Genomic DNA, 17,280 nt, shown 5'->3' with positions numbered 1-17,280 from the left:
CAGGTGTGTGTGCCTTTCCAAATCATGTCCAATCAATTGAGTTTGCCACCGGTGGACTATAATCAAAGAGTAGAAACATCTCAACGATGATCCGGAGAAATGGGTTACACCTGAGCTAAATTTCAAGCATTATAGCAAAGGGTCTGAATACTTATGTCAACCTTAATTGTTTGGTCCAAGTCATCCATTTCAATAACTTTTTTTTTTTTTTTACTACATTTTAGTTTTATAATTAAATAAATTAATATGGTGGCAATTATATTTTTGCACAAATCTATCATAAATCTGGTGTTTAATGAAATCAAACTGGATTTTTGTGGCTCTTAGTTAATCTATATGTTAATGTACTCCTAACAGCTGAAAAAGAACCTTTAGCAGATTTACAATTGACCATCTCTTCTTTGTCTATAAACAGGCCAAAAATGCCTGGGCATATACAAATGTTTGTCTATTAAATGCTTTTAAGAATGAGAATGCCCCCTCTCCCTAATACCACCTGGCACCAACTAGCAATAGCAAATAGGACATTACACTTGTCATACTTTGAAATAATTTAAGGCTACCGGCTATTAACAAAAATCCCAAAGCTTTATGTCCTGCCCCAGCTTCCTGTTTCAATAGGTAATACGTCACACAGAAATTAAAATTGCGCTCAAACCATTTCATGTTGTCTTTAATAAGTTGCACAAACACCACGTATTGTATTTTAAAAGTGTTAACCCGGTGTGTAACTGACCTTCCACACTTCTTGCAGGGAAACTCGCCCTCTTGGTTAGTCTGTCCTTTTCCTGTACTGCCAGCCCCACTCTTCCGGCCTGTGATGTCGGCCCGAGGTTTAGATGGTGGTGTCGGGGCACGACTGACCCCCAACTTGGGTGCATCTCTTGTGCTGTCCTCATGACCTCTTAAGAGCAGGACGGCAGCCTAATAGGTAAAAGAAGGTTATTCAAAGCAAGGACAGCTGATCAAATACAGAGGTTTCGGCTAGTAATTGAGAGATTGTTGGTTCAAAGCTAAACCCAAAGGTTTGACCATTGTTCCCTTGAGCAAAACGTTCTTCACCAATAGCTGGTGTGTGCCGGGCATTCTGGCTCACTATAGCTCCCGTCATATCATCCAGGTGGATGTTGCACACTGGTTGAGGAGATTCCCCCAATACCATGTAAATTATTCATTATTATTATTATTATTATTATTATTATCATCATTATCTTAAATCCAGGTTAATCCAACGGGACTGTCCCTGTAATAAGTGTACTGCAAACTGCATTGGATGAAGCTGTCTGCTAAATGACTCAACTTCTGTAAGTCAACTTCAATGACAGTGAAATACTAATCTACATATGATGATACCACTAGATGGCACTTTAAACCAGTGTTTCCCCAACCTTTTTAGTCACTTCACCCCATGAGAATTTATAAACATTTGCAGTGGTAAAATTGGTAAAACTAAAAAAAAATATCACATTTTAACAAGAATCTCATCTTAACAACCTCCTCTTAATTCTAACCTCTAGTTTCATTCAGATGGAATTAACCTACATTATAACTTATCTATTCAGTCATTTGTTTTCCATCAAGACATGCAATCATGTGCTGAATTACATTTATATTATTGTTCTCGGCAAATATGGTCCCTTAAACAAATACTTTTACAGGTAGTTAAAAGGATAGTTCACCCAAAAATGTTTATTCTGTCATGATTACGCGACCATTTGTTGTTCCAAGCCCATAGAAATGTCTCTTCTGTGGAACACAAAATGAGATGTTGGGCTGAATGTTAGTCCAAGTCACCATTCACTTTTCATTCACCTTTTTTAAACACAATGAAAGTGAATGGTGGCAGAGACTAACATTCAGCCCAACATCTTTTAAGTTCAATGGATGAAAGAAAGACATATGGGTTTGCAAAAACATGAAGGTAAGTGATGACAGAGATGAGATTTCATTTTGAGGTCAACTATTACTTTAAGAGTTGTATTATCCCTTTAAAGTCAATGCTCTCCAGTTTTAGTTGACAAAATGTACAGATAAAATCCTGATAGATGGGACCTTGCAGCTAAAACTGTTATGATGTTTATTGAAAATAGATAATAATATGTATAAGAAAAATATTTTAAACATCAAGCATGTATATTATGAATAATATAATTCGTATTTTATAGAAATCGTTAAACAGGCCTAGTTATTATTAAAATGACTAATTCACAAGGCAGAGAAAATACATGTACAGATCAGATGGAGGTGAGAGATTTCTTAAATGTTTGAAGGATTTTTCACACGACACCCCTGATGCCGCAGCACCCTGATTGGGAAACACTGCTTTAAAAGAATGTTCCGGGTTCAGCACAAGTTATGCTCAATGGACAACATTTTAAGTGCCTCACTGGGACCTCGATTTCTCCTTTTCTTTAAAGAAAAGGAGGAACGAGTCAAAATGTATGTTATGCAACAAATGCTGTTGAGTGAGATTCACTTCTAATGATCCCAGAACATTTCTTTACACAACCTAAAGCAAAGACTGTCATCTTCTAAATTCCTGGCCAACCAGTTTTGATATTGTAATTTCAAAATAGCTGGCGATAAATACTGAAAAACTGAAAGAAAACTTTCTAAAGTTATCATGCTTTTTTCTAACCTCATGCTAAATTAAAAGGAACACTTCATCCAAATATAAAAAAATATCATTATTAACTTATTATTAGACACCAGTTTGTCAAGCTCCAAACAGCACTGCAAAAGTATAAAAAAAGTAGTTCTTCTACACTATATTCCAAGTTTGCTGAAGCCATACTTATTGCGACAAACAAACCAAAGTTAATTATTCACTCTAATATCAAAATGTTCAAGCAACTCGGTATGCAGCCCTCAAATCAAATATTTCCCTATAGCCACATTATTCAAAATTTCTCAATTTGGGTTAGACTGAAAATAACTGCATACGGGTTTACACGTTTACGAGGGTGTGTAAATGAAGACAGAATTTTCATTTTTTCTGTAAACTATCGTTTTACCCAATATAGAGGTTTGCGTGAATCTCCCCAACTCACATTTTCAGTGGCCTGTAGAGATTGTGTCATTCTGCCCGGGCTGTTTTCTTGCTTCCTGTCACATGACCCTTCCCACTTCCTGCTTTCCTCCTCTTCTTTCCGTGATTCAAATTTCTGTGAACTCTGCCAATGGAGAAAAAAAAAAAAGTATGACAATGTTGCACTGCTCTATACTGAATCAAACATGTATGCATGTACAAACAAAGCTACAGGAACTCACTTTATTGTCCACTTCCTCCTCAGTTGTGGGTTTAGTCTCTGGCAGTTCTGCTTCTCCATATATCAGTGTTCCATTCCTGCCGATCTTGACCTGCTTCTTATACGTGTAGTAAAACTCCACACACTGAGCCACTGTCTTGGAGCTCACCTTTATGACAAACACAAATACAGTTCAGCACTTCCACAACTCACTATTAAACTAGATTTGTAGTGTTTTTTTAGTGGTTCTTGCTCATGCAAAACTTGGTGCCACAATGCTTATATGTTCTGGGTGATTTCCAGTGTGGGACTGTTGGGTTGCTAAGGTGTTCAGAGGTGTTTCGAGTGCATTGTTATGCAGTAACTAGATTTCTTTTGGGGTGGTTGCTAGTTGGATAAATGCACAATACGAGTCATCACTCATTCTAGTAGTACAAATGGGGACACATTGTCAACCAAAGTTTAATGGTTAGGGTTAGGTGTTAGTTCAAAGAGACATCACTTTTTAAATGAATAGTGATGTTAGATGAATGAATTTTGCCAAGTCCTACCATTTTCTGCACCATGAGGAAGTCCTTCTTGTAGGCAGCAATGCCTTTATTGAAGATCCGTCTTTCCTCTGCAGTCCAGCTGTCAGAGCCTGTGTGAGATTGACAAACCATCCAAGAAAATAGAGATTATTCACATATCTTATAGGCCAACCCCCATCCTCAACACACACAAAAGGACAGAGAGAGGGCAGACAGCCCGTGCACACACGTGCAGACAAACAATGATGCCCTGTTTTCTCCCAGGAATTAACAACATGCCACAGACACACTCACCCCTCCTTTCCTTTCTCTACCCTCACCCACCCATGTCCTCTACCCAACAACCCACTCGGTCACCCAGTGATCTGTCTACACCACCCCTCCCTTCCACATTCTCCACTCCTCAGCTGCTTTTGTATATAACGGAGTAAAAAAAACTGCATGCTTTGAAATGCCAGGGTAGAGGGTGGCAGGTTGCCGGACCACTTATAGACATACCAGTAGGACAAAAGGCAAAATTCATCCATAAATGAAAATTCTGTAGGTTTCCACCTACGTGGTGTAAGACATTGTTTCTGTGTCACATAAAAGAGGAAATTCTCAAGAATGTACTGGTCACTCTTTTCAATGCAACTGCAATGAATGGGAACTGAGGCAATTATAAAGGACACAAAAGCACCATAAAAAGTGAATTAATAAGTCAAAAAATAGGTTGGCTGAGAAAAAAAATTAAATCAATATTAAACAGTTGTTATTCACTGACAATCATATACAAATTTCATATCACTACTTCTGAACACATGGAGAGCTTGGGTTGATGTCAAGGTTTTTATTGAATAGCGACTTAAACTTCAGTCTTTTTCTCACCTAAGGCTATCGTATAACTTCAGATGACTCTGAATATCACATGCAGGTCAAACTGACTATTTTTATGATATTTTATAGTGCTTTTGTGTGCTTTTTGACGCTTGAAAGCCTCAGTCCCCATTCACTGTAACTTCATGGAAAAGAGTGAGCAGCACATACTTCAAAGTGTCTCCTTTTGTGTTTTTACAGAAGAACGTTATACGGGTTTAGAAAGACAGGATGAATTTGATGGCACAAAAGTCTTTTCTTTTTTGTGAACTATCCCTTTAAATCATGTTACTACCTCAGTAACAAGAGTGAAAGAAACAAAGTGTGCTTGACCGTAGCAGGGACTTACCAGAGTAGTGGTAGTCAGACAAGGGGTGAGCTTTGGGAAAGATGGGGTTTTTTAACAACAGACAGCTGAGGGCTCCCTAGGAAAGAGAAAATTAAAGTGAATTCAGATTGGTTTTAAAATGAGAGCAAATAAAACTAGCTGTGGCATCTTTTGGCGGGAAGGTGAGCGAGGCAGTCACAAGCGGACGTAACACGGGTCAGGACATGTTATGGTGCTGTAGTTGACATTATAGTATATATTATGATATTATGTAGTATAGAGATTAATGAAAGAGAACTGACAGAGTGCTGAGTCACACAGTAAAATTGAACAAGGGACGGAGAAAGAAGAGTGAGAAATAAAAATGGAGGGAAGAGAGATAAAATGTTCATTTCCTTGACAACATTTGTAAAAGCCTTTTGCAGAAGGCGTTTAAACCAACTGACTAAGTCACTAGATAATCCCACCCTTTTTCTAACCATCCCTCTCTCTCCCCCAGTCTGTCCCTATCTCTATTGTACAGTTTCTCAGGATACGGTAAATTGAGGACACATTTTTTCTGGGTCAATGAGCTCTAATTTTTTTTGAGTGGGCAAAAACCTATACCTCCTTTAATACACACCTAGTATCTTTAAATTTGACATTAAATGTTTTCATAAGATTAGCTATACCATAGGGCTGGGTGTTCTATATGTATCTCTAAATAAATAAATAAATAAATAAATATATATATATATATTATGTTTATTGTTTGAAAGCATAATTTGTACTTTTTAGAAGTATTTACATTGATTTGTAGAACAAGTTCTGAAATGGTACGGTCTCTTTAAAGAACACCGGCAGTTCAGAGAGCATTTCTGTGTTTTGGTTGAGCACACATTAATGAGAGTCGAGTCGAATAGCTTCTATAGCGCACCCGTTCTACCATGATCACAATGAAATGTTCAGTTTTGTTATTTCTGATTAATAACTGACTGTAAAGAACATACAGGATATTAAAAGAGACATTATTCAATAACAAATACATTGTGTGGATCCTGTCTTTAAACATACATTTAGGGCTGCAACTAACAATTATTTTTATAATCGAATGATTATTAGAACGATTATTCGGCGATTATTGTGACGATTAATCATTAGAACGATTAACTGACTATTTTGCTTGTGCCTCGACCTAAAAGGTTGAATTAAACGTGCTTACTAACAATAAAGAGGACAAAACCATCTTTTAAAAATACCTCTAAATGACATTCACTGAATTAAAGGGGAAAAACTACTTGGATTTTTATTGTTTAATTACTTAAAGATGACACTGCAAAAAATCCAGGGCTGCCCATGATCAAAGATTTTCCTAGTGGACTAGTAGTCCTTAATTTAAGCCATTAGTCAACTAGGCATCACACGTTTCTGATATTAATGTAATTACATACATACATTATATATATAGAGAGAAAGAGAGAGAGAGAGAGAGAGAGAGAGAGAGAGAGAGAGAGAGGTGTGTGTGTATTTTGTATAGAAGTGTATTTTTTCACTTTATCATACTTCTGCCAGTGCAGTAAAGAAAACAAAATACTCATATTCAACATAAATGCTCTAAACGCTAGTCTAAAGTCTAAATATCTTTTATGTTGCTTCTCATGTAAATATATCTTGTTTTAAGGATTTTTCGATATTTCTAAATATTTAAATACTAAAATGTATTTAAAATTATATACAAAATTCTCATAATTTTTTTCTTATGCAGTATAAAGTAAATATACATAAGGAGTTTTATATATAAACAATAAAGCATCACTATATATAATTTATATCTATAAACAAAATCTAGTTGCATAAAGCGTGCACCAGTGATGAGAGTCTCCGCACGGGACAGTGTATCAGCCGGGAGAAATTTGAAACTCTCATGCCGTTTTTCACATGACTCATATAAGCGGCTCTGACCGCACAGACAAATGCCCGTTTCGGAGTTTGTGCTTATTTATACAGCCCGCTTCCTTATTATTTGAACTTCAATAAAGGATGCATTAAATACAGTATATAACGGCGTAGTGTTTCCTTTTTAGATGCACTGACAGGCAAGTTTTGCTCAAGCGGAACACCAGGTATGGCTCTGCTTTATTTCACGGTGACACCGTTTATGTATTTACTTATTTAGCATTTTTGTATTATAAGACTGTGCAATCTACATAACCTTAATCTGTTTGGAAAGTCTGGAGTGCGTCTGGACTGTGAGCTGTTCTTTCTTCCTCTCCTCAATCAAGTGCTGCTCTCCCGCATCACCATTAGCATTTAAAAGATCTCACCTTGTGTTAAATGAAATCAGATGACTATTCGACAATGTCGCTAATGTCGACTAATTGTTTCAGCTCAACATGCATTACGCGGATCATGTCAAACCAAACTTTTACTCAAAACATGCAGTGAAAGGATCTTTGTGCTGAACATCTTTGCCAATATACTACTCTGTCACTGGTGAATGAAATCTTAAAGATCAATCGAAGAGTTAAAGATCGATCTTGGGATTTAAGCATGAATACTAAGTTCGATCAGTGTAAATATCAGTCTTAAAAAAAATAAAAAAAAGACTGCAATGCATCAGAAAATAATATTACCCAGTCCTACTTTACTCCATCTAAAAATATACATAGTATTTAGCAAATTATTTGCATAATTATGTGTGCAGCTTGTATTTTAATGATGACAATAAATATTAATACTTGCAAAAATGTATTTGTCACACAGCATGTCCATTTAAAAAACAAAATAAGAACCTTTGTGACAATTTACAGGACCTAAGATACAAGACTGTTTTTATACATTCATAAAATTTTTAACTCAAAGTCTTCGTGTATGTGTAAAAATAAAATGGCATTCATGTTAGCAGCTCAATGATTGATTTGCATGAACCACAATGCAACAAACAAAGATCTAACAACCTGTCATTATGAAACCCCAGATGCGACGAGATACGTGACTATTTTGAGCAATGGAATCAACCGTTCACTTATCATCTACACTTAATCAACATCACCTAAAACCTCAAAAGATTCTTCTCAGGCAGCAGAACTGACTTTCACTTACAGCAGAAGCTACTGTTTGGATGTGAAACAGCAAAATCTAATTAATTTTCAATGCAGAATAAAAGATTTTGCAGTGTAATGCATGTTGAGAGTAAGCTCAGAAACACAAAGCAAATGTAGTGTGTCATTCTGGGCATGAGCCTGTGATTGACAGGTGGTTGCCATGACCGCGCGCAGTGTGACACCTCAGCAGTAAGCGGCTGGCTGTTGCAGTTTCTGGCTCAGCTGAGATAGCATTGAAAAGACTAGTATCAACACACACACACACACACACACACACACACACACACACACACACACACACACACACACACACACACACACACACACACACACACACACACACACACACAGTTGTGTTTCCATGTTTTATGGGGACTTTCCATAGACATAATGGTTTTTATACTGTACAAACTTTATATTCTATCCCCTAAACCTAACCCTACCCCTAAACCTCACAGAAAACATTCTGCATTTTTACATTTTCAAAAAACATAATTTAGTATGATTTATAAGCTGTCCTCATGGGGACCGACAAAATGTCCCCACAAGGTCAAAAATTTCGGGTTTTACTATCCTTATGGGGACATTTGGTCCCCACAAAGTGATAAATACACGCTCGCTCGCGCGCGCGCACGCACGCACACACACACACACACACACACACACACACACACACACACACAATTTGTGTTCTCAAAGTACAAGTACTGAAACACTGTTGAATGAACCATGTGATTTAAACATGCATTTTCTGAAATTACATAAGCACCTTTGTATGCGTCACTCACATGCACACTGTCTTTTCAGAGTAACTCTCCACAATTGGATATACCAGTCCAAAATCAACCAGTCAGTGAGTTGCGACTAGTCGAATAAATGGTCTTAGGGGATGCTCTCATCATACTCTCATCATTTACTCAAGCTCATGCCATCCCAGATATGCATTACTTTCTTTCTTCTGCAGAACAAAAGATTTAAAATAAATAAATTATATATATAAGCGCTGTTGGTCCATCCAAAGCAAATTAATGGTGACTAGAACTCAGAAGGACAAAAAAGAACAAAGTCAGAAGAAAACCAATCCATATGGTTAAATCCATATCTTCAGAAGTTATATAATAGGTTTAGGTGAGAAACAGTTAAATATTTAAGTCCTTGGATTCGTTTTATGCTGACTTTGTGATTTTTGGAGATTCAAAGTTCTGGTCACTATTCACTTGCATTGTATGGACCAACAGAGCTGAAATATTCTTCTAAAAATATTATTTTGTGTTCAGCAGAAGAAATAAAAGTCATAAACATGTGGAATGGCATGAGTAAATGATGAGATCATTTTAATATTTGGGTGAACTATCCTTTTAAATATTTCCCAATCGATCAACCCATTCTCAGAAGAGTGAGATCAGTTTAAGGAGTGGAGAAGCTGGTTAGATTAGCACACAATGTTGCTGTAAACTATTCCAGTGTGACATCACAAAATTTGCAGCTCACCCAGATGTCACCCTTGCATTCATACAGGCAGTGCATGGCCAGCTCCTGATTGGTCCCTCCACCATTCAACGCACTAGAGCATGCAAGGTGCATGAGGTCATCCACTGCAAAAAAGGCAGAAAGAGAGAGTCAAGGATTCTTAAAGACAGTACTGAAATTAAATAATGGCAAGCTGTAAACACGAACACATTTCACAGCAAGTTTCATTAATTCAGTTCAACAGCGGAAAAGTTAATGTAGGATTGTTTAAGTTTTTAAACCTCTCTGCAGTTGTCCAATATTGGCCTCCATGTCAGGTAGTGGCGCCCACACCAGTTCAGCCTTGTGTAGGTCGTGCTGAGCAGCCGAACGCAATCTGTGCTCTGGAACCTCCGCCTGGTACCGCAATCCAATGTTTATCCGACTGAAAAAGAGGGAGAACAAAAAATACAATAAATATGCTGCTATAGCGAAATGTATATATGTGTGTGTGTGTGTATATATATATATATATATTTACTACCATGATAATTTTCATTAATCAAAGAACACCATAAACGGAGTTAATTGCATCACTTGTAAATCATTTGCAATAAATAAATGAACAGGGACAACACTCTCAATGCAACTATTTCAATGTAATCCTCAAATCAGATTTCAGAAGTGTTTTCACTGAAACTAAACTACGTACAAAGATACTAACTAATGCAAATCCAAAATCCTCTGTGGCAAAATACAACTCTTGTTCTTGTAGACTTGGGTTTGGTTATAGGACAGCTAGCCAAAGGGGAATATTTGAGGTTCAGAGTGTATTGGGTGCAGTCTTTGTGGCAGGATTAATGCTGCCACTGAAACATGCCTGTGTCATCGGCCATTCCTGGAAACAATTACATTCCACACTAGTTCACTGCAAATCTAGTTTTTGTTGTTTGAAAGAGTCAAACATGCCAGCTGGACTTAGCACTATAATAAAGGTTGCATACATTTAAATTAGACTAACTTTTCAATACATTTGTTGCACGTCTCTATTGCCAGTTCTTTTTCAGAGAATTGAAGCAATGGTTTTCATGAGTGAAGAATTTGACCAAAAGTACTTTGCATAAAATTAACACCCCGTGTATTTAGAAGCCAAATGTTCCAATGTCTGAGTGCCAAGGTCTGTGGATAAGGCAAGACAGATTTTGTTTTATCATTTTGTTCCAGGATGCTTTCATCTTCTATTGGCCAAATCCAACATGAAGGAATCTGCAGCCATTCACAAAGGGCGAAAGAGAGAAAGAATCCTGACCGTTAGATAAGCCAGCTGGTACCAGTCAGAGATAATATCCCATGATTCTCTCTGCTCAGTCACAATCCCCCATCTTTTTGTTGTCTAAAAAGATGACTTTGAAATATCCCAGAAACCCATTCAGATATTGTCACCCCATTAATACACTAACAGACCTCTTATGCATGACACTGTTATCATACATAAACGCAATGAACTATAACCAAAAATTTTGCATTTGCAAAACAATGCACATCGCAGGCTAACAGCAGTTCAAGTCATAACGGTGTATGCACAAACAGGCAACAACAGTATAATAAAATCACCTTGTACAATTTGTTTTAATGTTCACTGTAGCTACATTACCTATTTTGCCATAATCTGTAAATCTCTACATTATTTTACTTAGAGTTGGACAACATATAAAATGACACATATAAAAGTAACTTGTTTTGCCTTAAATATGTTTTGTTCTGCAGACCCCAAAATATAGTTTACAACTGTACATCCTTGCACTTCCAATATGTTTCCAATGCCAAACATCATGAAACAAATTTGTATTAACAACCGACTTCTCAAGACAACTGACAACTGTTTCGCAGTCAAATTTATAAACCTTTAGTAGTTTAATATTCATGTGCATCTGCAGGATTTCATCTGATGGAACGCACGGAAATCTGCCTTATACAACCTTATATTTAGGGGTGTCCAGTGGCATGCTCCACTGGTAGATTTATTTTTGCCAAAAAAACACCAAAGTATTCAATTCTGGTGACTTTGAGGGAAGCATAATTATTTTCTTGTGTATGATTAGCATTCATGTGACAACTGGCTTAAACATTTCTTCCAGTAGCCGTTCAGAACAAACTAAAAAGTAAAACACACTACAACAGAGCAGAACGCAGCAGTCTCGAAACGCGAAACAGCTGAAGTTAACTTGACACACCGTTAAAACGCAGTGGTCTCACGAGATGCTAAAAACAGTGAAATATGCCGCAGTAGCAAAAGACACCCATCTAGCAAATGTTTACATGGAACATTTTTGAAAAACAGCGCAAGCAGACCCAAACCAGACACATTCGGTTTGAACAGCCCCTTGTTCACATTACACAGCACTAGCTGAAGTTTCTTAAATTTACTTCTCAAAAAGACAGCCTTTGGTTTCAGTTGATTGTAGGTAAATTTCCACTGTATACGGCACTGTTTGTTCTCTGTATTCATAAAAATCCCGATACCGTTTTACTGTGTGAAAAAACGCTCCAAAAGATTCAGTGAGATTGGTCCGAACGAATTGTACTGAATCAAAAATTGATTCAGACTATTTTGTAAGCCCATTTGGCCCATTCACTGAAAATATTACTAAAAAGAATGATTAATTAGCAAATTGGGCATTGCTAGTTCTTTTAAACAGACAACAGAAATAAGGAACAAACTTCATGATTGATGAAATATTCTGAGTGCAAGTGTCTCTCAGGTCAGTCGGAGCGCTCATGGTACCCAGAGTGCGTATGGCCGTACAGCTGCAGGTGCCACTGTTTGGAGTTAAAAAGCTTGAACGTAAAACAGCCCAGAATCAACCCGTTAAGAACAACTGAAATGTCAAAAATTTGATAAATTGCCTAAAAGCCTTAATTAGAGAAACTTGTGGAGCGTGATGTGTATTTGAATAGTGTGTGTACTTACGGCTCAATGCTGACAGGTGTAGCTTCACTCATAGCAGAGAGCACTGGAGGGGTTATATCACTGCTGTCTGTACATATACAAACAAAAAGGAACAACATAAAAAGCCTTTCTTAATAAATGTCCTCTTAATCAAGATTTGCTTTACAAGTATCTCTAATTTCATCCTGTTTTTCTTATAGACTTCTTAAATATGAATACAAACTCTAGGTTTTAAGCCAATTTCTAACCCAAATACACAACTAAGAGATTAGTTGGGATGCACCAACATAATTTTTGGCTGATACCAACAAAGAATCATTACTTTTGAGTTGGCCATTAACAAAAATTTCAATCTACAATTTTGAATGCTGAAACCAGTCATCAAAACTAATTATAATATGTACAGTAATGATAACTGTTGAGTACTAATATAACCTTAATAAGAATTATTCTTCTATATATTATATATATTCTGAGACTGATGCAGATAATTCAAATAAAAGGCAAATATTGGCCAATTAATATCATCACTGATCTACTGTGTATTCCTAACAGATAGGTTAGGTAGTTCAGGTTGTCATTACATAACTAAACCTCTATTTGAAGTAGTTAATTAGAGTTGCCACAATACTAATACAGGAGTAGTGACAGGAACTCACTGGAGCGCAGGAGGCTGCGGGTGGCAGATTTTGGCGTTGCAGGTGGGGGAAGCCCTTGAATATTTGCTGCTCCAGCGGCGACCGACAGGAAGGTGGAAAAGTATAGACCCGAGCCCTCTCGAACTGGACTGAGGATTGGCGGGGGAGTGTATGGCGGCATGTTGAGGGGGTTGTCAATCAAGCGGACAGGTGACCGTAGGTGGCTCTGGTACGGTGTGATGCTAGAGTACACTGGTGGGGCGATGAAAGTGCCAAGTTTGGGTGGAGGAATAAATAGGGGTTCTGGACGAGGCCGTCGTTTGGCTTTGGATTTACCATCTGCATCACTTCCACTCTCTGTTCCACCATTCTGTAGAAGATAAGAGATTAAAGGTTAGCAAGTTGAACTGTATGGAAACAACTCTAACCAAGGGATGAGCAAAACTACATAAAGCAAGGTTTCCTGCGCTAAATATTTTCACTTGTGTGACCGAAGTAAACTGAAAGAGTTCACAGCCTTAAGATTTGTTTACACACTTGTTATGGCCAAACATTTATGGAATTTGTGGAGATTATGGAGATTGTGATTGGTCATGTGAGTGGAAAACGTACATGAAGAGAGATTGTGATTTAGGCTATCATGCATAGACACTGCCTATATTGAAAAGGTACAACAACTAGCAAATTTACCTGGCTGATAACTTATGTTTGCTAGCTCACTCAAATCGCAGATGATTATGCTTAATTAACCGTGAGAGGCAGAAAACGTGATCACGATTAAAATATGATTAATTGTGTAGCACTAATGTATATATAACTATATATATTTATGAGACAAAAATTTTAATCCCCACTCATTTCCTACTCTGCCTTCCTCCTCCATTTCTCAGACAGAATGTGTACCGCGTAAGTAGTGCACATTTCTTGCACGTGGTGGTGATTTTGCATTACTGCGATACAGACGATAATCCAAAATGTATACCGGTTGCCAAATTTCTACCAGTTTATCATGTCTACCGCTATATCACCCACCCCTACATGACACAGAAGTAATCTCACATTCTCCTCTTGGTTGAGATATCCATGATAAGCACAGAAATGCACCATTTCAATTTATAAAAAGAATGGGAGAGAAAAATGGTTTTCATATTGGATAGGTCAGTCATGTACTCACCTGTCCTGTGCTCTCAGACAGAGAGTTCCGGAGAGAGCGGCGTCGGGTGACAATCACAGAGGTCTTGTACTCAGAGCAACTCATTTCATGAGAACCCAAAGGCCGCGATGGCCAACTGGCTGAGAGAGAAGCCTGCTCGTGATCCGGGGATGAGGAATCAGTCTGCCTCACTGGTACAGAGACTGGGATGACCAGTGGCATGAGGCTCTCATCTTTGGGACGCTTGGCACTCACCTGATCCACCTCATCTGCCCCTCGACCTGGACCTGACAGGGCCACAGGGGGACTCCAGGAACTGTGTGGCTCTTGCTGACAAAACAAATGATTAAACACACTTGAATTAAAGGGTAAAAAAAAAGCTTGAATCTCAGCAGTCAATCCTTCCTCCCCTTCTGTAGTAACAGTGGGAAATGAGTGCTTCAGAACTGATAAGATACAGTATATTATATTAGCACAGGAAATTAGGTCATTTTTAAAAACTTGTGAAATCACAGTTCACTTGGAAAGTTGGTAAAACCCCCAGGCTTAAGAGGAAAGACCGAAATGACAAACTGTCTGTCAAACTCATATTTCAAAATTACATTTAAAATCTGCAATGCAATTTCTTTCAACAGTGGTCTTCAATTTTTTCTTTCTTTAGCTTAATTCATGTTTAAAATTATATTTTCAGGCTGGCAAGCTAACGCTAATGCATATTGAGAGTAAACAAACAGATGATACCTCTATCAAAAATATGATTGGCTCTTTAAACTGAAAGACGGGATGTCCATTCCTACAGCAACCATATTGAGTGTTATGATTGCTCCCATTTATTTTTCTATGATAGTTTGATCTCCTCCAACTTATACTGTCTCTGCTAAGATCTTCGTTCTGCTATATTGTGAAATGCATTGCCCTACAGCCAGTAACAGACTGCATTGATCTGTGCCACCAGTAAATAAAACGATGGCATATCACCATAGGACAAAATCTTAGGCCAATATAACCCAGCTCTCCTGTGGTTTTGTTAATGATTAGAGAAGGGGTTCCTTCAGTGGAAGGTTCACTGTACTGAATCCACAGTGCTCCATAAAACAGGAACTTAAATAGCCAGACAAAAATGGCACTTGTCCCAATTAAACAACGCCAGAAAATGTCAAACTTCTTTTAAAAAAACAAAGAAAACAATGGTGGTTGAGTCAGAAAAGAAACATTCAGGGAAGAGCAATAAACCCTTGTTTCCAAATCCTGTTTCTCTTGAATAATAAGTTGATGCATTAGAGCTAAGAAAATGAAAACCACTGAAACTGACACTGCGAAAAAAAACAATTGCAATATATGCGTCACTACCACCATGTATTTAGCTGAAAATCGAGAAATCCCTGAGGATGTGGACTGTTAACTCTGGCCTTCCTGGCACCTCTGAGGCATCCAGATTAGCACATGAAGCCCTTTGCAGCTCACTCACCCTTGAGCAAGATCTATTTTTAAGCCTATGTTTAAAGTAAAGGAGGTTTAGAGGCATAAAACAACTTCCATCAACACAAAGATACAAAAAACAAAACGAAAAACCTCACTGACATAGATCTACTACTGTCAAATTACATGGAATAATTTGACCGAAGATTGCTTTACCTACAGTTCTTTTTATGTTATGTATGCCATCTGATCCCTAGCTCAACAGTATATGCACTCACACACCCTTTCTTTGTTTTCTTCAGTTAGTTGTCTTAAGGGAGTGCTGTTGTCCTTTTCACAGGAAGTTTACGTAACAAGGAAAAGCCGACTGAACTAAATAGCATGGAACAAAAACCATATAGCTCCCATCCTTAAGCTAATACTTTATTGCTAGTTGCACTAATTATCCGTGAGCAATAAGACAATAAAAAAAACAAATCAATTAGCAGTAGTCCACAGGCAGAAAATGAACTCTTATTCCAAAACAAAAACTAAAAACTCAATATCTAAAAATTAGTCAAACATGAGTTAGTGATTGTAGTTGTGTGAAAAACCTTTGTTTGAATCGACTGATCATGTGATCAAATGGCTACAGTCAGCACCTTTTCTTTACCATATTTGAACTCCTCTAACAACAGAGAAACCTGCAGAACCTGTAAGCATTCAAAACAGGTACTGCATCCGCACTGTACCATGTTAAAGGGATGGTTCACCCAAAAATTACAATTCTCAAATTGTAAAAAACGTTCTTTCTTCAACAGAACACATTTTGGACACAGCAGGTCCTTAAAATATAAGTGAATGGAGATTTTTCTTTTAAAGCTCCAAAACTCAGAGATTCAGCATAAATATCATCCTTACAACTCCAGTGGTTAAATTAAAGTGATATGATTACTTTTGGTGTGAAAAACATTATCAATATTCAAGCACTTTTTTTTAACTATAAACCACCAAGAGTCCAAGCGGTCTCTCGGGTGATGTATTCCGTTGCCATGGTGCTAGGGGTGGGCGATGACAAAAAATGTATATCACGATATATATTGTTATTGTGATTATAACATTTGTGATGTCACAAAATAGTGAATTTTTCAACAACACACACGTTTCTTGCATTACCACGATACAGACGATAATCCAAAATGTATACTGCCACATTTCTTCAAGTTTATCATGTCCACCGATATATCGCCCACCCCTACATAATACAGAAGTAATCTCACGTTCTGAGACATCCAGGATAAGCACACAATCACACAATTGTGAGCAAAGAAACAGATAAATACAGATGTAAACCAAAACCAACAAAGGTTCTGTACATTATTCCTCATACACAGTTGTAAACAGCGCTGCTCTTCTGGCTGTGTCCATTAGTTCTCACGTGTTTCAAATGCCAATGAGATTATGTCTCACGCGTGTACAGCTCCTGACCAGAAAAAAGATTTTTAGTTGAAAAACAGTACTTAAATATTTACCTTTTTTGTATCAAAAGCGATTATGCCACTTTAGAAGACATTCATTTAACAGCTGGTGACCATGTTTGTCATTCATTAATAAAGTATTTAATTCAATGACTGGATTTTTCAAAAAT

The 17,280-nt window shown here is 37.4% G+C and overlaps 1 protein-coding gene across 3 annotated transcripts in view; it reads right to left on the bottom strand.

The window, feature by feature from the left end:
* Window positions 1–17,280, bottom strand: part of LOC127662507 (mitotic deacetylase-associated SANT domain protein-like) — a 38,236-nt gene that overhangs the window by 3,638 nt on the left and 17,318 nt on the right. For all 3 annotated transcript variants that reach the window (XM_052153709.1, XM_052153711.1, XM_052153710.1), the window contains 10 exons: window positions 14,256–14,564; window positions 13,103–13,451; window positions 12,465–12,531; window positions 9,796–9,938; window positions 9,536–9,639; window positions 4,983–5,058; window positions 3,800–3,888; window positions 3,271–3,417; window positions 3,051–3,173; window positions 737–924 (listed from right to left, as the gene is read on the bottom strand). In XM_052153709.1, the coding sequence (XP_052009669.1) occupies window positions 737–924; window positions 3,051–3,173; window positions 3,271–3,417; window positions 3,800–3,888; window positions 4,983–5,058; window positions 9,536–9,639; window positions 9,796–9,938; window positions 12,465–12,531; window positions 13,103–13,451; window positions 14,256–14,564 (1,595 nt within the window). The remainder of the gene's footprint in view (window positions 1–736; window positions 925–3,050; window positions 3,174–3,270; window positions 3,418–3,799; window positions 3,889–4,982; window positions 5,059–9,535; window positions 9,640–9,795; window positions 9,939–12,464; window positions 12,532–13,102; window positions 13,452–14,255; window positions 14,565–17,280) is intronic.

This window comes from Xyrauchen texanus, chromosome 22, assembly GCF_025860055.1.
Source record: "Xyrauchen texanus isolate HMW12.3.18 chromosome 22, RBS_HiC_50CHRs, whole genome shotgun sequence".
Lineage (NCBI taxonomy): Eukaryota > Metazoa > Chordata > Actinopteri > Cypriniformes > Catostomidae > Xyrauchen > Xyrauchen texanus.
This window is presented reverse-complemented; position numbering and strand designations above follow the sequence as displayed.